The 23,205-nt window shown below is 47.0% G+C and overlaps 1 protein-coding gene and 2 long non-coding RNA genes across 4 annotated transcripts in view; 2 read left to right on the top strand and 1 right to left on the bottom strand.

The window, feature by feature from the left end:
- Positions 1-857: 857 nt before the first annotated feature.
- Itpr2 (inositol 1,4,5-trisphosphate receptor type 2) overlaps positions 858-23,205 on the bottom strand; it is a 394,738-nt gene continuing 372,390 nt past the window's right edge. The window contains exons 56-57 of the mRNA XM_040743610.1: positions 4,858-5,019; positions 858-4,220 (exon numbers count right to left, since the gene is read on the bottom strand). Coding sequence (XP_040599544.1) covers positions 4,134-4,220; positions 4,858-5,019 — 249 coding nt within the window. The 3' untranslated portion in view covers positions 858-4,133. The remainder of the gene's footprint in view (positions 4,221-4,857; positions 5,020-23,205) is intronic.
- LOC121139700 lies at positions 4,911-6,943 on the top strand. Of its 2 annotated transcripts, none has more exons than XR_005876614.1 (4): positions 4,911-5,049; positions 5,292-5,385; positions 5,897-6,025; positions 6,884-6,943. It is a non-coding gene; the product is annotated as an uncharacterized LOC121139700 (long non-coding RNA). The 2 variants fall into 2 exon arrangements; XR_005876615.1 differs by having other exon boundaries at positions 5,900-6,025.
- LOC121139701 lies at positions 8,070-9,462 on the top strand. The gene is made up of 3 exons (XR_005876616.1): positions 8,070-8,236; positions 9,063-9,165; positions 9,272-9,462. It is a non-coding gene; the product is annotated as an uncharacterized LOC121139701 (long non-coding RNA).

Raw genomic sequence — 23,205 nt, forward strand, 5'->3', positions numbered from 1 at the left:
TGTAGGAGGGAGACACCGTCATGTAGCTTCTAGCCTAGCGTTATTTTCTGGACACAAGCCCTCCGAGACTTCCTCAAAACATACAGCTGACCAGACAGAGGCTGTGGCCTGGGACTTGGCCAGACGTCCCTCTGCATGCACAGTCCTCCTGTGGGTACTGCTCACTCTCATTGGAAGAGGAACTCACTTCCCATCCCCCCCCCCACACACACACCCAGACACCCAATCAATGCAAGTCTGGCCATGCTGCTTCCAGGGACTGGAAAATACCCACAGCAAAGAAATCTATTCATGGATTACACGCGGTTCAAGCAACCCGAGTGGACTTCAGCTGGCAGAGGGCTGAGTTTTGTTCTGGGGTGGCGGTCCTCAACCTTCCTAAGGCTGCGGCCGGCCCTTTAATACAGGTCCTCATGTTGTGGTGATCCCAACCGTAAAATCATTTTAATTGCTACTTCATAACTGGCATTTTGCTGCTGTTATGAATTGTGATATAAATGTCTGGTATGGGGGGTGGTCTTAGGAGACCCCCGTGGAAAGGTCAATTGACTCCCAACAGGGTCACAACCCACAGTTTGAGAACCACTGATCTGAGGAGTCCTGTGCTTGGGGGACAACAAATATTAAGAGCCAGAGATTCCAAGATGGCCAAAGGGTCTGGGTCCACAGAGTGCTTCCAGGAGTCTAGCAGTAGTATGTGTGAGAGGGTCTGGCCAGATCCCAATGAACCCTGGGCTAACCAGGTCATCTGGGACCGTACACTGTGAGTTTTCCTGTGTGTTTCAGTCTTGCTGTGCAAAATGTCAATGATGCTTCTCCATACCCAGAGACGTGGCAAGAAATGAATAAGGCACATGCCAGATGCAAATTCAATTTATTAATATTAACTAAATAAGTTATGCAGCCCCTGACAGTAACTTAAAATCAGCTCTTTAAAAGACAAGATAGGCATTCTCTCTTGCTAGAGGAAAGAGAATCCATTGGGTGATGTGAGTATTGTCACAGTCACGTCACAAACCCCTCAAGCCTGTGGGAACACTCCACGGAGGTATGAGCTGTTGGCAGAGCTCTGTTTCCACATGCACGCACTCGGTTTTGTTTGATTTTAGCACGGTGTCGTCTTCTATGGGGGAGTCGCATCAATTCTTATTTCAAAGGCAGCGGCAGAGGTGTGAGCAGAGGGCCTAGGGTAGCCTCCAGCATTATCTGAAATTGGCTGTCAAATTTCAAAAACAGACAGTGTAGCCTGGCTTACACAGCCTCCCCACCCCAGCTCAAGGCAGAAGCCGCATTGACGCGCGCCTGGCTTCGCCAGCTCTTCACCTGGCTCCCACAGCCGTCTGTGTCTGGGTCGAGGACGCCGGCTCCCTCCAGGGCTGACTGCATTGCATCTGACACTAGTTTTTTGGAAGGGGTCTCCGGGATAGAACCTTTAAAAGCGGCTGTCAGTCAACGTGCCATCTTCCGGTTAGTGTCCCGCACAGCGTGGCCGTCTGCATGTTTAAGCGTTCTGAGTTGCATCGTCAGTCCTAAGCGCTATTTACCTACTCAAGCTACTGGGTCCCTGGAGATGAGCCCCTGCTGCTGCTGCTTTCCCAAGGTCAGCCCGCATCCTGGGAGGTGAGATCCCCTCTTTAGTCTTCGCCAACTCCGAGGCCTGCTCACCTGCAGTCTCAGGGTCACACCACATTTACAGTTTGTAATTAAATGACAGCCAGAAGCCTGAGCTGGAGATACGGGGCGCCACACAGTATCAGCACTGATTCAAGTGAATTAGCTTCCTGAAATCATCAACAGCCTACCAAAAATTGCCATCTTTATCCACAGGGAAAAAGAAAGTGGCAGGTGGAGGAAAATAAGCCCCTTTGTAACTTAACTTTCTAAGGGGTAGAAAATGCCATCCTTGCATGCACAGGACTGGTCAATATTATCTCTAGACAATGCAAGAGCTCAACTCCCAAACGATTGTTTTAATTTAGAAAACATCTCTCATTAAACCCTTTAGCCTCAGAATGGGACACACAGGGGAGTAAACCCATCTGTAAATTAAAAATATTATTCAGTGGGAGCTGCGACTTTTAATCAATATGGATTTTTAATAACCTAAATATTAAAAAAACCCTCCCTAGCAAAGAAGTCAGAGGTGACTGTGTTTTTTAATATTGCTATATACATATGAGAATACTGTGTATACCCAACTCTCAACAATCCAGCTACGTTAACAAACACACACAGCAAATGTAAACTCTCACCAAACATCTAATTTCCTCTTTTTTAATATCTTTATGAATTCCATGTCCTAGAAAAGTGCCTTTTGTTTCATTTGCTTTTAAAAAATTTTTTTTCATTTTATAGTCTTTAATCTTGTAGAGGGGGAAGAAAGAAAAAAAATTTGACACAGTGAGAGTCTTATTAGGTGAAACCTCCTTTGGATATTTCGCACAGGAGAAAACGCAGTGTCGGACAGTGAGCTGGGTCAGACCTACCACACAGCAGTATCCAGCCCTTTCCTCCTGCCGATTGCCCGGTGCACTGGACTTCCTTATCAAAGACTGTCACAGCACTGATGGCCTTGCGTTTTAAAAATGGCTGCCTCAGTCTAATTTTGGTGATGCCGTTAGAAAAACGTTGGTGATTATAGTTTAAAGTTTTGTCAAAGAATTAAGGGTAACACCAGCAGATCCCTGACAAGGGTCAAAGGTCAGTGCTGCACTGAATTAGCCCACAACACCTTGGGTCACCGGCGCCAGCAGCCTCCAACATTGGGCTAAGAGAAGTCCTGTCCTGTCCAAGAGCACGTCTTGATTTTAGTCTTAGTGTGTGTGGGCTGAGTGCCGGTAAACTTAGGGCATCTCATTGGGTCCCAAGCCTAGACCTATGCAATAGATCCACTCAGGCTTCCCGCCTGCACAGTAGGTCCACAGAGATCCAGGATGTTATTTATTAGGAGGCAACAGCTAAAGCTGTCTTGAAACACCCTAAAGCTTTAACCGTTGTTGTAACAAATGTGGCCCTTGGTGGCTGAGAGTTTAAAGAATCTAGAGGCCCTGAGGAAAGGCCTGACCCAGAATGTAGTGTCGTAGCTGGTGGCCTTAACCACACAGCCATCTTCTTCACTCTCTTCCCCTAATGCCTCAAACAGTCTCCCAAAATAATATGTCCATCCAGGCTATTCTCTCCCTAGGTAAATTCCCGTCACAGAATTCAACACGGAAACAGTTTGGGGGAGGGGACCATGATCCCGCCTACACTTTGAAAAGCTGCTACTTCAACAGCCATTGGGAGCCTGCATAGCCTTGTATATTCAATATATTTCTTAGATTTACCCTCCCTCAGATGCAGGGATAGCAAACTCTCAGGTCATCCTCAAGCACCACAGATACACAAATTAACTTGCTTTTACTCCATGCTTATAAAAGGCAAAGCCACCAGAGGAAGTTTCTCAGCGTTCTGTCACCTTTGAGCGTTTCCTTTATTAATACCAGTGTATTTTAAGAGCACACGTGCTCAACGCTGTTTCCTGGCCTTTCCCTTTCGTGGTCTTAGCATTCACAGTTCCACAAAGCCTCCCTTTGGTGCGGCCCTGCACAGCGTCCAGGAGGAAGCGACCCTGCTCCAGTTATGTCTTCAGTGTGTGGGGTGTGAACTCCAAAGCACCAAGTGTGCAGAGCTCTGAGCCCGTCACGTCTCATGTCAGGAAGAAACTGTCCGGTTACACGCAAGGTTCCGAAGCTTAATGAGATTTCTTTTACAGGTCTCTTCTTTTTTAAAAATCTTTTATATTTTTTTTCTTAGTCAGAATTGGCCACCAACACGTGGCTTCATGTCTCTCTGACCTGTGTGTCACGATTTGAAGACATAAAAATCCAACCAGGCTGCAGTCGGCGATTGAGCGGGGGTGGGGGGGGGCTGGTTGTTTCCTGCTGCACAGAGAGTCTGTGCCCTGTGCTGGTTTATTTATTTATTTTAGCTCGAGTCTTCTCAAGCGTGAAAACACAGTTAGATTGTTCTGGGAGCTCAATGGCTCAGCAGCTTCTCAACAATAGCCACTGTTTGCCCCTCCATCTCCACCCCTCCCTCAGCGGCGAGTCGGGCATCTGATGAAAGGCTGGTCACGGCGTGCCCCCATGGTGTCAGTGTGGTGGCATGTGATGGTTCACATGGGGTGTGTTTGATCCGAGGAAGCCAAGCCTCTGCTTGTTTTTCCTCTGCTCTGTCATCTGGGGAAAGAGGGAAGAGAGAGAGAGTGTGCGCCTTCAGTGGCGGCTCTTTTGATCCCCCCCCACCCGCCAACGACCCACTGTCTGGTTCCACATAGAATATATTCACCACAGAAGCATTTGTTTTTAAAAAGTAAACTGCCAGAAATAGGAGTGAGAAGAAAGACCAACTCCTCTCTGCACGCTTAGGAAGCGGGGTTGTAAGAAGCACAGTCTGTTGTGTTCTCATCACCGTTGCTGGAATCATCCCGCAGCTGCCAAGGGGCCTGGTGATAGTATGTTTTAATGTCTGCTGAGGGCATCGTATAAGTGGGTTGATCAGGTCCCTAGAGTGGCCGCTTTAAAGTGAATGCCTGCCTTTCCAGCGAGCTTGGAAACCCAACGCCAGGCAGGAAATAGGATCCATCACCAAGAGCAAGTGGGTCCCTCCCTGTCTTTCCACAGAGTGAGAAATGCTTCACCAGGGAGGCTGGGGTGGGGGGAGAGCCCCTGCTTGCTGAGAAGCCACCTCACGGCGGCACAGTTGGGGAATTCCTTTCCTGGAGTCTCTGGGTCCCCTTGCTCACGGGGGTTGGCAGGTGGCTCCAGCTTCGTTTCCCCCCACCCCCACTCACCAGGCTCGATGACTCTTACTGACCTGCTCCTTCAGCTCCGCCAGCTGCCCAGAGAGCTGCCTCACCAGACCCATGGTGGACTCCAGCTTCTCCTGCAGGTTCCGGATCTCGTTTTGCTCGCTGTCACCTTCGTTGCTGACAAGCGACATGGCCCGCATCCGAGGAAACCAGTCCAAATTCCTCTCCTAAAAGAAAAGACATGCAGGAACCAGGCGGTGAGTGTGGGCGGGGAGCCAGAGGCACCTACGAGAATGTTTTCTGGTTGTTTATTATTATTGAAATCTAAATCAGTGTCTTGGGCACCTGTAATCCTAGCTCTTTGGGAGCTGAGGCCAGTATGGGCTATGCAGTGAATTTCAGGCCAGCCTGGACTACAAAGCAGGACTGTCTCAAATAAACGAACCCCAAAGCTCAATGTCTCTGAGCATATACACCAAAAGGATCCTTCTCTGGCCAGGGGCAGGAAGAGGCAGGATTGGTTTTCACGGACTGGGAAAGACCCCGGCGATGACTTCCTCCAGCCTCCCAGGTGATCCTGGATGAAGCAGCCTGTAGGTATCCAGAGATCCCGATGGAGGATGGGGTCTGATGGTAGCAGGAGCGGAACTAAGTGTGTGTGTATGGGGAGGAGGGAAGGAGGGAAGGGGGCAGGGAGAAGCATGAACTGCTCCTGAGTGGGAGAAGAAAGGTTTCAGTTCCAGCCGCCCAGGCCTGGTTCCTGCCCATGCTCACTGCTGAGGCGCTGTGGGGACGAGGGGAGCGGAAGGACACGGCCCGGGGTCACACTGTCTGCTCCCTTTGGAAGCACTGTGTTACAGTGGTGTGATTGCCCCAGATGGCAATAGCTGGTGCCGCTTCTGCTATTTCCTGGGCAGCCTGGGCGTGCGTGCGTGCGTGCGTGTGTGTGTGTGTGTGTGTGTGTGTGTTTCCCTTCCATTGTGGTAGACACCCATAAGCCTCAAACTCTAACTGGTGAACACCATAGAGTCAGTGTGGGTAGCTCAGCGTGTAGTTTTCAATCTTCGCTTACTCCGTCAATTGTAATGGGTCCCCCATCTCCAGCAGATTCATTACCCATGTCAGGGCTGGGAACCAGAGTCTTCACACCACAGACCATGGGGACCTGATTCTGAACACCTTCATCTGTCATCCCTGCAGGGAGCGTCTTGCTTACGACTCCTCCCCTCCTGGGTAAGTCCAGAGAATCTCTGCCTGGGCATCCCAACCACGGGGTCATCAGAGCCCCTCTTTCCCCAGAGTGCAGTGGGGAGAGGTGTTTGTACTGCCATTTCCATCTTGACCTTACTGGTCCTTGGCATGGCTTCTTGGTGGGTGTGTGTCACCCGATGCCCTGTCTCGGATGGCAGGGAGAGCCCAGGGGATTAAAATTAAGGCTGATGGGGTCACTGTTCTTTGTGTCTGAGGACTGGGTACGGCATTTCAGGGAAATGGGTGACACTGAGACTGTGAGAGACAATCCGGGTTCAGAGATAAATGTATTGTGTTTTCTATCACATGAGAAATCTAGTCAGAGTTAAATTCTTACGTCTCTGTGTACACATATTGTACACATGCATATGTACAAAAGCAGAGCGGGGACTATTAGAGGCTTGGAGCGTGGGGATAAAAGAGGGTAATGGGGCACGTGCAACCTGGAAGAAAGGGAGTCCCCATGGGCAGAAATGTTGGGGTACACCAGAGGACACGGAGTCAGTTACTGCCCCACAGTGAGGGAAGTTTGTTGGGCCCCAACCCCACGGGGTCTCTGTGAGTTGCTGGTCAGCCTACAAGTGCAACTTGTTTTCCAGTCCAAGTGCTTCCTGTTTTCTAGTCCTGGCTTACTGCCCTGGCCTTGACCCTCTGACATCAACATTAAACAGGAGGAAAACATGCTCTCTTCTACCTGGGGTTTTTCCACTGTGCTGTAAACCTGTATAAAAAGCTCCTCCCACAAGAGAGAGAGAGAAAGAGACCTCTTAGCACTTGCAATGAAGACACACACACACACACATTCTCCTGACAATAAAGGCAGCACATGCATTCTCTTAGTACAAACAGCTGGACGTCTGGCTTTTCTTTTCCTGATATCCTGGACTTGCTTGTGGCACGGGCACCGCAATTGGAGGTCCCACCAACATCCAGAGAGACTTGGAAAGATTGGCCAGAAAGAAGACTCAGGAGAAGAGAGACTCAAGAAAGAAAAGAATTAAAAACAGGTACCTCAACTTCTAACAGTAAAATTGAATGGTCAAATCTCCAGGCTTTGCTTGAGAGATCACCTTCTAAGGAGAAGGTGGATTAGATTAAATTTCCAGGCCTTTGCCTGACACCAAGGTCAGGAAAGAAAGGGGAACCCGAGAGATCATCCTCAGTTGGAGGATGGATTAAAAGTGGGTAAATTAAAAATTGATAACAGTTAATAAACGAGGTACTGGTATTAAGTAAAAGTATATGGAATGAAAAATACACAGAGAATCTGGATACTGTGTACAGTTTGTGTTGTCTTTAAATTGTTTAATTGCTAAGAAAGGAACAAAAACTGCTAAAAGACATTTGATTATTAATGTTGCTAAATTAATCCAACTTACATATTTTGAAAATGCTTTGACTTCTAAATTTAAGGATAGGTTACTTGGGAAAAGAATTTCTGCTTTTGTTTCCACAGAACATAAAAAGCTGTGGGTTCCTTCCAGACTAGTATGGTTTGATGAAGCAAGACCACGTGATCCAACATCTAAAACAGCTGAGATGATGCAGCCTTACATACCACAAAAACAAGAACTTCAACAGGTTTTGGGGGTTTTTTTTGGTCATGATCCCCATGGTATATCAGCGCCCCTTAACAGCAGGAAGTAGTTTGGAACGAATAACGTCCACATTCACAAATATTGTTTATAAATGTTTGTTTACATTTATACAGTGTTGGTTATTGATACTAAGATTGACATTAACATCTTAGTCATCTGAGATAGGTGCTAATTTATATAAAGAAGGGGGGAAATGTTGGGTCCCAACCCCATGGGGTCTCTGTGAGTTGCTGGTCAGCCTACAAGTGCAACTTGTTTTCCAGTCCTGGCTTACTGCCCTGGCCTTGACCCTCTGACATCAACATTCAACAGGAAGAAAACATGCTCTCTTCTACCTGGGGTTTTTCCACTGTGCTGTAAACCTGTATAAAAAGCTCCTCCCTCCTACAAGAGAGAGAGAGACCTCTTAGCACTTGCAATGAAGACACACACATACACAGTCCTGACAATAAAGGCAGCACATGCATTCTCTTAGTACAAGCAGCTGGACGTCTGGCCTTTCTTTTCTTGATACCCTGGACTTGCTTGTGGCGCGGGCGCCGCAGAAGTTGAGGATGTCCCTCCCAGGACCAGGCAGAATGCCTACAGCAGACAGGTTTGTGACCCCATCCATATCTCCGGAAAGGCTCCTGCAGGCACTGGGCTGGGTCAGTCATGTCCAAGGCTGCCTGCTTTTGAGGAAACAATGGCAGCTCTCTCTCTCAGCAGATCCTGCTGGAGCTGCCCGGGGCCACGGGACTCTCATTCCCCACTCTGTGTCTGCATTAGTCCCTTTGTTTACTCATTGCTTTCATAATTCCCGCTTGTGACTCCTGTGCCCGTGCTAGGCACTGGGAGACAATGGAAAGCAATGCCCAGCCTGCATTCTCTAACCCACAGGCAGTCGCAGTCAACAAGGAGGGGTCGGGGAGGAAAGAGGGTCTGCACCTGTCCTCTGAATCCCACTCTCTCTTCTTACCCCCTTTGGGTATTTCTGGCTAGTCTACCTGTCTGCCAATCAACCATAATCAGAAATGGATATATATATATATATGTATATATATATATATAATTTTCCAATCTTTAAAATTAAGAAATGTTGAGGTCCCTTGTCCCCCATTCCCTAGGCAGGGAGTCTAGGCTCGCACACCTCCAATTCTACCTCTCTCTGCTGCACCCACTTGGCCTCTTCTCTAGGTAGGCACTAGATTTACACTGCAACTCTACCCTTACCCATGACCCTAAGGCTGACCCTCTCCAAGGAGGGTCACCATAGCCACAGCTGTCATCCCTGCAATATGCATGGGGATGACATGCCCTGTGCCTACCTCTCCTTACCCCATCCTCACAGAGGCACTCAAAACTAGCATGTCCATCTCCAGTAATGCCTGTTGCCTGGAACTTGGCTATGAACATATTCTAACTTTCTCCTCTGGGCTTAGATATCTCACTGAGCTCGAGCTGAGGCAAGTTGACTTCTGATGCCCCCGCTTGAATGTAAACACTGAATTGCCAAAGACTGAGAGCCCTTAACCCCATACAGTGGTAAGTCACCCGAGAAATTGGCGTAACAGGACACAGAGCTTCAGCCAAGCCCTCAACACAGGTGGCATGATTTCTACAACAAACTCTACCAATGACCTTATTCTAGATGCGAAGATCCCATCATAAATAATGAAAAGTTTGATCTGCCAATGTCCCCTGGGAAAAGTGACTTGGATGATACACAAGATAAGGATTCAAACGGAAAAAATGATCCAAGAATTCAAAGGCAATGAACAAATGCCAAATTGAAGACTGCAGAAATATACTTGGATGAAATAAAAGCAACTCATGAAAACAGAACTTAGTAAAGAGGTACCATCTCTGAATTCATGAATTTTTCATTTCAAGCTTTATTTCATTTGACTTTTCTTCAAACAAAAAAAACTCAGAGGAAAGTTTCCTCAATAGATTGGAGCAGGTGGAAGAGAGTTTCAACTCTTGCAAAGCGAGGAACTGGATCACTCAACTAAAGAAAATGTCAGAACCCCTCCAAATCCCAAAAACAGAACATGTGGAAATTTGCTCTATAAAAAAAAAGACCAAACCTATAGAATAATAAGTATAGAAGGAAAAGAAAAATACCTAACTTAAGAAACAAAATGCCTATCAAGGACACAAAATAGACAGAACCAGAAAAGAAATTCCCCACATCATGTAATAGTCAAAAAGTCAAATGTACAAAACAAAGGATATTGAAAATGACAAGAAAAAATCAAGTCTCATACCAAGGTAGGCCAATTAGAATAATAGTAAATTTTCCAGTGGAGACGATGAAATCCAGAAGGGACTAGACCCATGCTCTATGAGCTATGAAAGACAGTGGGTGCCAACGCAGACTACTGTTCCCAGCAAAACTATCAGATTTAATTTATGACCACTAATCCAACTATATACAAAATACTGGAAATAATACCCCATCTGAAGAAAAGGATAAATGTGTAGGTCAGCACCACAGGTGCCTAGTAAGATCTCTCCCTACAGGAAGTCACAAAACCAATTCGAGAACTGAATCAAAAGAGGACACCATAAAAACAAATTAACACGCATTGTTCAATAATAGCTCAATAGTAACTGATAATAAATAGAAACAGACTAGATCAGAAAATAGGATCCCTCATTTATGGATTTTAGACATGAATCAGGGGAGTCCCAGCATACAATCCCACTGCCAGAGAGCCTAGGAAACAGAACCTTCATCCAGCGACTGATGAAAGCAGAGGCAGATACCCACAGACAAACACTGAACTGAACACCCGGAATCCAGTGTCAGAAAGAGAGAACTGATGGGCAAAGGAGTTAAGACTGGGCTGGTTTAACCCATAGGAACAGTTGACCTGAACAAGGGGGGAGCTCTTGGACTCTATATTGATGGCTGTGTGGAAATCCTGGGACTGACCCAAACCCCTTGAATGTGGGTGTCAGTGAAGGGGCCTTGGGTAGTATTTATCCCTGGCGTGCAAATAGACTTTGAGTGTCCATGCCACAATATGGGAGGCTCTCTCAGCTGGGACTCTTGGGGGAGGGCCTAGGCCCTGCCCTGGATAAAATGACAGTTACTGGAGATCCACCATGGGGGGGCCTCACCCTCCTTGGGGATCAGAGTAGAGATTGGGTGGGGAAGCTGGGATTGACATGTGAAACAAGATTGTTCCTAACCTAAATAAAAAAGCAAAACAGAAAACAGGATCCATCTTGTTGCTGCTGCCAAGAAACAGGATTCTAGGCCAGTGATGGAGTCTAGACCACCTCAAAGTTAAAGGGTGGGAAAAGGATCCAAGCAAGGGTAACAAGAGTCAAGCAGCATAGAGGTTCTAATATTTGACAAAACAGACTTCAAGTCAATACTTAGCCAAAGAGATACATAGGAATACTTATCTTCATTTAGGAAAAAACCCAATAGGATATTACAATCCTAAACACATATGAACTAAGATTGGAGCACCAAATTTCACAAAAGAAAAACTATTAAACTTAAAACCACAGATCAACCCCAATACAGTGATGGTGGTGATTTCAACACTATTCTCACAGACATACGGGTTATTTGGCAAAGGAAGGAAACTCGAGTTCAATGACATAAATCAATAGACCTAATAGACATCTAGAGAATATAATCTTTGTAGCCTATGGGATTTTTCTACAAAATGACCACATATTAAGAAACAATGCAAGTCTCAATAAATACAGGGAAATTGAAATCACAATCTGAATGTTATCTAATAACTGAAATAAAGCTGGATATCAACAATAATAGAAATGACAGAAAGTATACAAAGTTATAGATGCTAAACAACACAGTTCTGAGTCAAAATTGGGTAAAGAAAGAAATCAAGAAGGAAATTTAAGCTGAATAAAAATGAAAACACCTCATAGCAAAACCTACAGGACACAATGAAAGCCACCATATGAGAAACACTTTGCGATGTCTCTAATTAGAAGATGCATCTGACAGTTCATTTTCCTATTCTTGGAAAAAATACGAATATACAACAAAAGAAATAGACTGGAAGAGATACTCAAAATCACAGCTGAGATTAATGGCATAGAGTGACAATAAATACAAAGGATCAATGAAACAAAGTTATTTGAAGAGGTTGATGAGGTTGATAAACCCTTAGTCAAAGTAACCAAAAGAATTAGAGAGCATCCAAATTAATTAGAGAAGAAAAGAGAGGTACTACAACAAACACTGAAGAAATCCAGAGACTTGTTCAAATATACTTTAAAAAAAATCTACATTCCACTAAACTGGAAAATGTTAGAGAAATGGATGAATTTCTAGATATATATGACTGACCTAAATGAAGATGAAGTAAATGATGTAAATAGACCCACATCCCCCCATTGAGATAGAAGCAGTAATAAAAAGTCTCTCCAACTACAAAGCACAGGTCAGAGGGAGTCATTGTTGAATTCTATGAGAACTTCAAAGAAGAGCTAACACCAACACTCCTCAAACTGTCCTACAAAACTACTAAATAGACAAGGACAAACACCCTGAATTCCTTTCATGAGCCACACCATTCTGACACTGAAACAAAAGACCCCCCCAAAAAATATTAAGCCCAGAATCTTTAATGAACATAGACATGAATCAAAGCTAATTCAAGAACACATCAGAAAGATTGTCCGCCATCCCAGAGATGCAGGAATGGTTCAATAAACTTAATCCACCACACGAAGAGAAACCACAGAAGTGCCTCTGCATCTGTAGAAAAGGCCTTTGACAAAATCTAACATCCATTCGCAATAAAAATCCTGGCAAAACTAGGTATACAGGGGACAATCTCAACATAATAAAGGCAAGATACAGGAAGCCCACAGTCAACATCATCCTGAACAGAGGAAAATACTATTTCCACCAAAACCAGGGGCACAGACAGTGATGGTCCCCCTGCCCACTCCTGTTCAACATAGTGCTTGAAGTCTTAGCTAGATCAGGAAGATAAAGTGGACACAAATGAGAAAGGAAATCAAAGTATATTTGTAGATAAGATTCTGTAAAAGATCCAGAAAACGCCACCAGATGACTACTACACCTGATAATTCAGCAAACTAACAAAAATCAGTAGGCTTCATATATACAAACAACAGACATACTGAGAAGAAATAAAGGAGATAATGCCATCCACAATAGCCTCAAAAATAGACTAAGTCTAATCAAAGAAGTGAAAGATTTGTACAACAAAAATAAGAGGCTGAGAAATAAAATTGAACAAGACACCAGAAAGTAGAAAGATCTCCCATGCTTATATAATGGTAGGCTTGTGAAAATGACCACCCTACCAAAAGCCATCCACAGGTTTAATGCAATAATCTCTATCAAGGTTAAAAAAAAAGCAGCATGAATGGAATAGAAATGAAGACTCACATATAAACCCATACTCCTACATTCACCCAGGGTTTGACAAAAGCCAACAAAATACACATTTGAGAGAAAATAGCATCTTCAACAAATGTTGCTTCTCAGACAGGATGGCTACAGTAGACAAGTGAAATTTAACCCATATCTTTCAACCCTTTAAAAAAACTCTACTCCAAAGGGATTAAGGACTTCAACACAAGACTAGAACTCTACGTCTGGCAGGGGAGCAAGCAAGGAATAGGCTTGAGCTCACTGGTATAAAAAAAAGACTTTCTGAAGAGCATCCCGATAGTAAAAGACTGTAATACCAATAATTAATAAATGGGACCCCGCAAAACTAAAAAGCTTCTATATAGCAAATTAAGAGGCAGTCTGTAGATGCGGAAAAAAGGAAGTCTTTCCCCGCTATACAACTGACAAATTGTTAATATCTAGTATATGTAAATAGCTCGAAAAGTTAACATTAAGAAAACCTAATTTCTAAAGGGGGGAGGGACACAAAACTAAACATTCCGAAAAATGCAAATGGCTGAGAAACATTTTAAAAATATTCAACATCTACAAAGGATTCGCAAATTAAAAATTACTTTGAGATTTCATTTTAGCCCAGTCAGAAGGGCCAAGGTCAGAAGACAAATGCTGACAAATGGTGGCGTGGATACTGGGCATGGAGAACACTTACACTCTGCTGGAGGACTGCAAACTGGTGCATCCAACATGGAGTTAAGTGCGGGGTGTCTCCAAAAAGCTGATAATAGGTCTATACCGTATTATCCTGATAAGACCAGTCTAGGGCATACATGCAAAGGATTGCATGTCTTACTTGATATATCTAAGAAAACTCTCAAAGAACTAGCACAAAATTTTATAAGAGAATTAAACTAAAAAAATAAGTTTTAAAAAAATCAATGCAGCTTGCTGTTCTCACGAAAAACGACCTTACACACAAATACTGTATATGCTGTTTCTTTTATCTATTGAAAGCAGTTTGTGACAAAACAGCCAGATTATCTCCCTCTCTCTGCTTTACTCTTTTTGCAAGGAAGTTTCCTTTTCCCTCTGTGGGAGGGAGGGAAAGGCATGTTGTTACCTGACCCTAAGCCAGAACCGCAGGCCTGTTGGTAGGTAGCCTGGGCGACTCCCTCACCCTGCTAACCAGCGCTGTGCCTGCCCGCTAACACAGCGGTCTTGATCTCACTTTACATGGCACATCTTGTGGTCATGCACATGGCTATTAGATCCCCAGGCTGATACTGGTTAGTCAATATGAAATCATTTCCTCATTTCACCAGACTTAAGACATGTGACCACAGGGTAGCCTAAAGTCAGGGAAGTGCATTAGCTGCCAGACTCACAGGCTGCGGGTTGATCCTCCTAATAACTTAGTGGCATTCAGGTCTTTAAAAACAATACAACAAAACAAAAACAAAACTGTATTTAAGTTCATTTTATGTGCATTGGTGTAAGGATACCAGATCCCCTGGAACTGGAGCTACAGACAGGTGTGAGCTGGGAGCAGAACCCGGGTCCTCTGGAAGAGCAGCCAGTGCTCTTAACCACTGAGCCATATCTCTAGCCCAACATGCAGATCTTCTCGGGGTTTCTAAAATGCAAGACTCATAGATAAACTGACCTCCTCTCTGGGATGTTCCTTTATGATAATAATAATCCTCTTGCTATGGCTAATTTTTATAATAGTGTCTGTCTATCTAGGAGACTGGAGGAGCAATAGACAGGAGTAAAAAAACGAGTCCTTTTAAATAGGTCAGTGTGACCCACTAATGTTGATTGCTGCTCAATCACACACTGTTGGTGTCACTGAGAGACCACTCGTGTGGTGCTCACGTTTGACACTGCCAAGTGACGTTTCTAGCCGTGAAGCAGAGCTGGTGTTTGTGTAACGGAAGGGACGGGATATCTGGAGTTTGACTTCCTCACAGCCCAAACTGTCTATTGTGTGGGGCAAATGGGTTTCTTACTCTCCAAGTCCCAGTGTGCTCATCTGTGAAACCAGAGTCCTCTCTAGGTGTGTCCGTACCTGTCCCAGCCTGGCATCTCATGAGCTGTGAATGCAGGAAAAGGCTTTACAACCCAAATTGCTTCAGACAGCCCCAAGCCTAGCAAATGAGCAAGCACACAGACTTAAAACTAGAAGCAACACTGAATCCCAGAGCTTAAGCCCAGTGGGACACACACACACACACACACACACACACACACACACACCTGGTGGATGAACTCACTCCGTTTCTGGATGTGACTGGAGGGCTCAGTGTCCCCAGCTCTCCTGATTCAGAACTGACCACAGTCTTACTACCACGTGAAGAGCATGTTTAGCCATGTCAGAATGAGACTAAGAAGTAACGAGGGTGGTTTGGGCCAGCCAAACGTTTAGAATTTGCCTTTTTTAAAAAAGCTGTTAGCATTTATGAAACACCGCCTGCCTGTAAGTTAAAGAGAAGGAAGCTCTGACCGTCGATAACAGAACAACAGCTCCCACCTGCCTCCCGAGTGCTTGGCACTTAGTCATGTAGGGCCAATACACGCAATACCACAGCCCAAGCCCATAGAAGGAAGAGTGTCTGAGCCTGGTGTTGGCTCCCTGGGAATCTTTTGTTTCTCCTCCTTTCCCATTGGCTCTCCATGTCTGGGTGGAGACACTGGCGCTTGGCTAGTCCAGAAGCTGAGGTACAAGGATAGCAGGTTCAAGGCCCGGCCCATCTACAGAATGGGATCAAAGCCAACCTGGACAACTTGGTGAGACTCTCAACAGGAAAAGAAAGTTGGGAGGCGGCTCAGCTTCCAGGAGCCCGCCTGATCAGCACGAGACCCTGAATTCAGTCCCCAGCTCCAAAATGTCTGGCTTCCAAACAAACAATACGGGGGCTATTAAAGCTGGAGTCTCTCGGGCTACCTTCCCAGGGTATGCTACAGGCTCATTTACTGAAGATCGGGGACACGTTTGCCGTGCCCATATTATGTCACAGATTCCTAGGCGGAGAAGGAGGAGGAGGAGGAGGATGCTGGAGGTTCAGGGAAATTTAGCAGAGGGCTTTCAAATGTTGCTATACTGCCACAGGAGCAAACTATCCTTCCGGCACCCCCTCCTCCAGATTCCATGCTCTAAGGCGGCACTTAGTGGGGCTCTCAGGAGACCATTTTCTCTGTTGCCATCCTGAACCGGGCTCTGTGTTTCTAAGCAGATTTCCCATCATAAAATTAATCTGCACAGCCTCACGGAATGAAAAGTACCACTAGGCACAAGGGTCCCTAGACCACATGGTCTGAACACAGTGAACCCAGGGTCCTCAGGCGACATCAGGCAGCTGTCATGGGGGGAGGTTATAAGGTGACTCCAAGTAGTATGATGGGAGAGACTTTAAACGATGGAGACGAGTTCTGGACTTCACTGAGCACAAGTGAGCTGGAAGGAAGGAAGGGGATGCTGTATGTGGTTCCAGAAGCAGGAGGCCATCTTTGAATAACGACCTCAGGCCGGGCATGGCTTTAATATGCCTAGTCACAAGGGACGTCAGGCTCTGTGGGCGGGAAGGCAGGAATTACAGCCGCGTGCCACAGAATAGTTTCGTACTCAGCCTCACGGAAACGTCCACTAGTGGTCCATAGACTCTGTGACCCAATTTTGGGGTAACTTAACAAACAAGCTTTCCATTTTTAAGCTAAGACCACTCGGGTTTCATATACTTGACACACTTATCTGTGTGTGTGTGTTTGAAGCATGTCACCGCTTTCATTATTGGAAGATTATCTACCCACTTTGAAAATCTAAACAGAGCCAAAGTGTCTTCTCCATATAAAACGTGCTTCTCACACAGGATGGGGCCAGTCAGATGAGGTCTGGTAACACTGTGTTGGCTCTCAGACACAGGCACTCCATGTTGGTAAGAGAGCAGAGCCCACCTGAGGGGGCTTAACGTAGTGACCAGCCCTTCATCTGCTTCCAATGAAGCCCAGCCCATTGCCTCTTCAGTACCTCTGTGCCCATCTTCAGGGCTGAAGGAGTGTACACACATCACAGCTGCCACAGGGGCGTGGCCACTTCCTAAACATTTCTCCATCATCTCCCTTTAGTTCCTCCACGTGTGCCTGCCGCCCGAGTCTCCCGCAGGTCCACCCTCTGATGCCGAGGTACGGTTACACAATAAGCAGCCTGATAAGACCTTTGTTTCTGGTTCATAGGAGGGCGGCCACCAATCTTTACAATTTCCCAGGTGACAGAGGTGAGTTTGCTCTCAGGAGCCCCAGGATGACACCTGGGTTGTCCCGGTGAGCTGACTCATGTCATTCCTAGAATGACAAAGCACACACGGTCCTAGAGTCAGGACTTTGAGGCAACCCAGCCTCTGTGTCCCGCGATTCAGCCAGGTCTACGTTCGAATACCCTCGTAAGACTGGGCGCTGGTGGGTGAAGGGCGAGATGTGGAGACGGCTGATGTCTGTGCTTCCTCAGACCGCACCCATGGGTGTTTCCCTGTGGCTGGCCCTCCTTGTTTGTAAGCTTTATGACATGGTCAGAAGAGCAGGATTTCAGTTCTTTGAGCGGTTACAGCAAAACTGCCAAACTTGACTGAGTGGTGGCATCAACATAATTCATAGTCAGCCTTGCAGAATGTAGGTAGCCTGGGGATCCCCCCCCCAAAGAGCAGCTGGAGTTTGGATGTCTTCCCCTCTGACTTGTGGGGTCTGCATTCACTAGAGGCGGTTGTACCCAAAGGGAACCACAGTTCACAAGTTGGGGTCCATTGTCCGGCTCGGCCATGAGGGACGGAGCATCTGTGGGAGAGACAGCAGAGACATGGAAGGGCAGGCGGTTCAGGTCACTTCCTGTTCTTGTAGCTGTCGGTCAGAGACCCGTAGGCAGGAGCTAATAAGTGGCAGCCATGTCCAGACCCACAGAGGAGGGGCCCAACAGCTCCTGTAGCTCACACACGATCCCGCAAGGCAAAGGGGTTTCTCCGCGTGGGCGCTGCTCCTTGAAGAGGGGTTTGCTTCTTCAAGGTTGTCTTCCCCCTGAATCTTGAGCAGGAGCAAGACGCTTTTGGGTTGTGAACTCACTACGGTCTCTTTCATCCCTTCTCCACTCTGCCCGACGAGTTAGGGCCAATTTGAAATCCATTAGGCTGCCAGAGCTTTGAGGATTCAGCTAGTTACTCTTGTGTTCTTGTCAGGACCGAATTTCCTGCATTACCCGTTAACTGATGGTGCTGGTGCTCCTCAAAAATCAAAGCGCCAGCAGCTCGCAAACACACAGAAGGACGGTGTGCGTGTCCATGTCCCGATCTCTTGCTCTTGTCTGACGGGGCGTGGTGGGTGGGCGGGTAAGCTGCCTGCTCCGCCCTTGCCTGCCCCTCTCTCTCTCTCTCTCTCTCTCTCTCTCTCTCTCTCTCTCTCTCTCTCTCTCTCTCTCTCTCTCTCGTTTCCTCCCTCCCAGCCACCACGAGCCCCACCCTAACACTGGCCAAGGTGAACCACCATTGCCAGCCCCTAAATGGAGGGCTGTCTGGCGTGCAGACCTGAGAGCTGCTGGTGACTAGGGAGGCAGACTGTGATAAGCGTTCGGCAGGAGATGACGACTGTTGTTGCTGACCGTGGAAAGACAGCACCCAGCTTTCAGGGTTCCCTACGGGGACTTAAGACCATGCTGGGAGGGGCTTGCACAGGGGCTTGGGGAAGAGAGCCTGCGTTCCACGGGCCTCTGGTGGGAGGAGAAGCCGGCAGAGCTGGGGCAGGCAGCGTAGGTATGTCATGGGGAGCCATATGGCTAGGGCTGAGTACCAGAGAGTGGGAGGTGTACTCGGTCACTGCCTCGGGGGATTACGACATCCCGAAATGAACACATATTCAGATATGAACAAGGACTCACCCTGGCACGTGCTCGGTAATTTCCCCACGCCACTTGCAACTTCCAGAGGGTTGTTCACCCACCCTGCCCCCACGCCTCTCCGCTTGCTAACTTGGTGTTGTACTCCCCCCCAAAAAAACTGCCGTTTCTTCTGTGCCCCTTAAATACTTTTGCCAGCTTTGAAAACAAATTGTGCACTGCTACACTTTCAAAAGATCTACTCTTGAGGAGGCCACCTTGGGGTGGGAGGACTCGACCCTCGTCTCCGTTCTTTCAAGGGCCGTCTGTGGTTATGCTTCCTAAGGAGAGAGGGCTATCTGCCCAGTCAGTCAGACCTGACACAGTCACAAGTGGGACACTGCTTTGGAATGAGCTGGGTTGGAGGCACAGGTCGTGAATCCCCGTTCCGGCTACCCAGAGGGGCCTCAGAGGGCCATCTGCAGTCACCAAGTTAGATGACGAGTCTGAGCCCTGTGCGGGTCCTAGGCTCTCGTCCCACAGGGACTAGCAAAGGAAGGTCGGACCTGGGAGCCACATCTGGCTCTGCCACAACGTCACACTGGGAAGTTAGAGTCTAGGGGGTGTCTGCCCTTTGGCCCAGTTTGTGGCTTCTGTATGCAGACTGTGAATGCAGGCCCACTTCAGAGCTGACGGGCTCTTTAGTGGCCTCACAAATAGGGTTTATTAGGATTTCGATTTTATCGTCAGAAGGGAAAGTGGACCCTCTCTCCAGTGCTAGCAGCCAAGACTTCCCATGCCCCGTGGAACTCACCTTTTCTTCAGCCCGTGAACCTCACCGGGCAGACAAGGACGTGGCTGCTGCCTCACTCTACCTCTGAGATTTTACCGGAATTGGCTCCATCTTTGTGTGACCACCATCAATGTTTTTTTTAAAAGACATTCTAAAAGACTTTAATACTTTGCAGGCCTGGAGAGACAGCTCAGCAGCTAAGAGCGCCTGCTGACCTTCCAGAGGACCAGGGTTCTGTTTGGTGGGTGATAACCGGCTGTAACTCCAGTCCCAGGGAATCTGACACCCTCTCCTGGTCTCGTGGGCATCAGGCACACTTGTGATGCATAGATGTATATACAGTTAAAAAACAACCATATACATCAAATGGATTTTAAAATTAACTTTCAATTTTTCCTCCTTCCTTTTAAAATATTTTTTTATAATTAATGTGTTTGTTTGTCCTACACATTGCCATCGGCGACTTCCATGTAACCGTGACGGAAATGGCTTGCAAGCTTCCTTGTCTGCTGGAATCATGGCAACACGTGCCAGGCCCACAGGATTCACCCTTGGTCGGGGCTCGAGGACTTTGTCACCCACAGTGCAATTTGCCCTCGCCAGAATCGTGTTTGCGCACCCCACCTTGTCCATCGCCTCACAATTCACTCTCAGTTTGTTCGAAGACATGGCGAAGATTCGATGACACAACTGCACATCCACACAAAAGATCACACAATTACTGATTAGTTCAGGGATAATGGTAACTTAATGTTTGTACTCCTGGCTATAGGTCTGTTTAGGATAGCACAGTAAAAACACGGAGTATTCTGACTTTAGAAGTGTCTTCCTTTTCCTGTCTCTTTTCCTTTCTTTGCTTTTATCTTTTCTTGTATACTTTGAGACTCAAACCTGGGGCTTTGTGCACACAAGGCAGTGTCCCAGCACAGACACACAAGGTGAGTGTCCCACCAAGGACACACAAGGCAGTGTCTCACCACGGACACACAAGGCAGTGTCCCACCACAGACACACAAGGTAGTGTCCCAGCACGGACACACAAGGCGAGTGTGCCACCAAGGACACACAAGGCAAGTGTCCCACCAAGGACACACAAGGCGAGTGTGCCACCAAGGACACACAAGGCGAGTGTGCCACCAAGGACACACAAGGCAGTGTCCCAGCACAGACACACAAGGCAGTGTCGCAGCACGGACACACAAGGCAAGTGTCCCAGCACCGAGTCACCATCAAGTCATCATGGGACTCTCTGATTAACAAATTCATCAGGCACACTGAAGGGAAGATGTGCCTGTCAATACAAACTACATGTGTGTGCAGCCTTTAATAAGACCAGAGACAGTGAAACAAATTATTCTGATGTATGCCATCAGATTAAGCAGTAAAACTAGGAAGATATCAGATTTCCACTTTCTTGCAAAGTGGGGACTTATGGGGCGCACATAGCTGATGTCACATGCAAAGCAAACCTCCCCACAAAACCATATGAAGCAGAACCTCCTGTTACCCTCTCACTCACATAGCCACAGCCTATTCTAAGGGACCCCAGTGTGTTGTGATGGCTGCATCCAGGGTAGGTGCCCAACACAATGCCGGGCACGTGGTTGGTAATGAGTGACTGTTGAACCAGATTTCACAAACGCCAGGGCATGCTCAGTTGTTTCCAGTGGTCTCAGGGTGTACAGCCTTCTGTACATGCCAGAGGGGACCTGTGCTGAAGGAGGAGGTCACAGCAACTTAGCTGTCTGGTCCACTAAACGTGCAAGTCGCACAGCCAACGGGCTCCCCTGCTCCCGACCTCTGCTCATTAAGCAACTTTCTGGCTCCTCGGGCAAGTAAATACAATGGCTGCCTGTGTAGTAGCTGGGAAGGGTCATTTGCCATGCTGAATGAATCGGGGACATTCAGGCATATGTACATGCTGCCTTCCAAGCAGGCTGGCTAGGGGATCCCTATCCATTACACTCAGTGTGCCTGATAGCGTTGTCTACGATCAGGGCTGGCAGAGGCTGGCACAGTGCCTGTACTTTGTCACCTGAAAGAGCCGGTGACATGTGCAGCTCCAGGGAGACCATCTGCTGCTTTGTGTGACAGCCTCCCTGGGTGGCACCTGGGCGTCACTGTGTTCTATTTTTAGCAAGGCTGGGTCCTGATGGCAGTAGCCTGGCGCCATTTGGGACCAGCAGTGAGGGACATGAATTGCGAGCTTGAGGCACCCTGGCAGCGTGAACACAAGTTCGTGCCTGGGCTTTACGTCAAGGGTTCTCTGGGAACGATCGCCTGGGTTCTCTAAGCCAGCCAGACCACCTCCACGTCAGGCAGAGAAACCCAGAGCAACGAACGCCACTACAGAGAATGACGGAACGGACGACGGAAGCCTGATTGCCCAAGTGTTGTAGCTAACGGTATTTTTGCTTCTGTAGAACAGTGAGTGTCCCTAGTGCATTCCAAGACTTTAAGTGCTGGCTCCTGAAGCTTTGATAAGACATATCTTGCATTTCCTTAAACTGAATTTTTTTTCATTTTTCTTCTCTTTATGGGTACATGTGTATGGTATGTACAGGTATGATATGTGCATGTGTGAGCTCACATGTGTGTAAGCTCACAGGCGATGTGGAGGCCGGAGGCTGATGTTGGGGATCACCCCTATTGCTCTTTGCCTTATTCTTTGAGGTGGGGTCTCTCACTGGTGTGACTCTCCTTCCCAGCCTGCATGCTCTGGGGATCCCCCATCTCCATCTTTTGAGGCTGAGATTGCAGGGGGCCCCCTGGGTCACCATTGCCCACATGGCATTTACATGCACTCTGGGGATCTAAATGCAGGCTCTTCTAGTTTGGGTGGCAAGTACTTTAAACACTTACCCATCTGCCCATCTCAGAAACTTGAATTTTTTTTCCTATGGCATATAGCATCCTCCAACTCATGATGTTAAGGGATGTTTGTTAGGTGCATACATGTCAAGCTAACACGTGAAACTGCTCAGGCTTATTTGCTACCACACATGTAAATTTATAATGTTTTCTGTCTTAAAAATTTGCATACGCTTTATTAGTTTCCATTATTGTGCCAAAACACTAGGACTAAGGCACCATATAAAAGAAAGCATTTAATTGGGCTTATGGTTTCAGAGGCTGAAAGTCCATGATGCCACAGGGAAGTCCTGGTGGCAGGGACAGCTAAGAGCTCACATCTTGATGGAAAAGCAGGAGGCAGAGAGCATTCTAGGAACAGCTCATCTTTCTGGAACCTCAAAGCCCACCTGACACCTCCTCCAATAAGGTCGTGCCTTCTAATCCTCCCAAACAGTTCCACCAATTGGGGACCAAGTATTCGAACATATGAGCCTATGGGGGCCATTCTCATTCATACCCCACACGTTTATTCTAGAAATTAAGATGTAATGAAGATTTGCCTTGTATGTGTGCACATGCTCATGTGTGTGTGGGTGAGAGCATGTAGATGTGTGCACTGAGCAGAAACCAACTTTAGTCATCATTCCTCCTGTACCATCCACCTTGGTTTTTGGTTTTGTTTCAAGACAAGGCCTAGAGCTCACTGGG

This window comes from Mesocricetus auratus, unplaced genomic scaffold (genome assembly GCF_017639785.1).
Source record: "Mesocricetus auratus isolate SY011 unplaced genomic scaffold, BCM_Maur_2.0 Super-Scaffold_100001, whole genome shotgun sequence".
In the NCBI taxonomy this organism is placed as follows: Eukaryota; Metazoa; Chordata; class Mammalia; order Rodentia; family Cricetidae; genus Mesocricetus; species Mesocricetus auratus.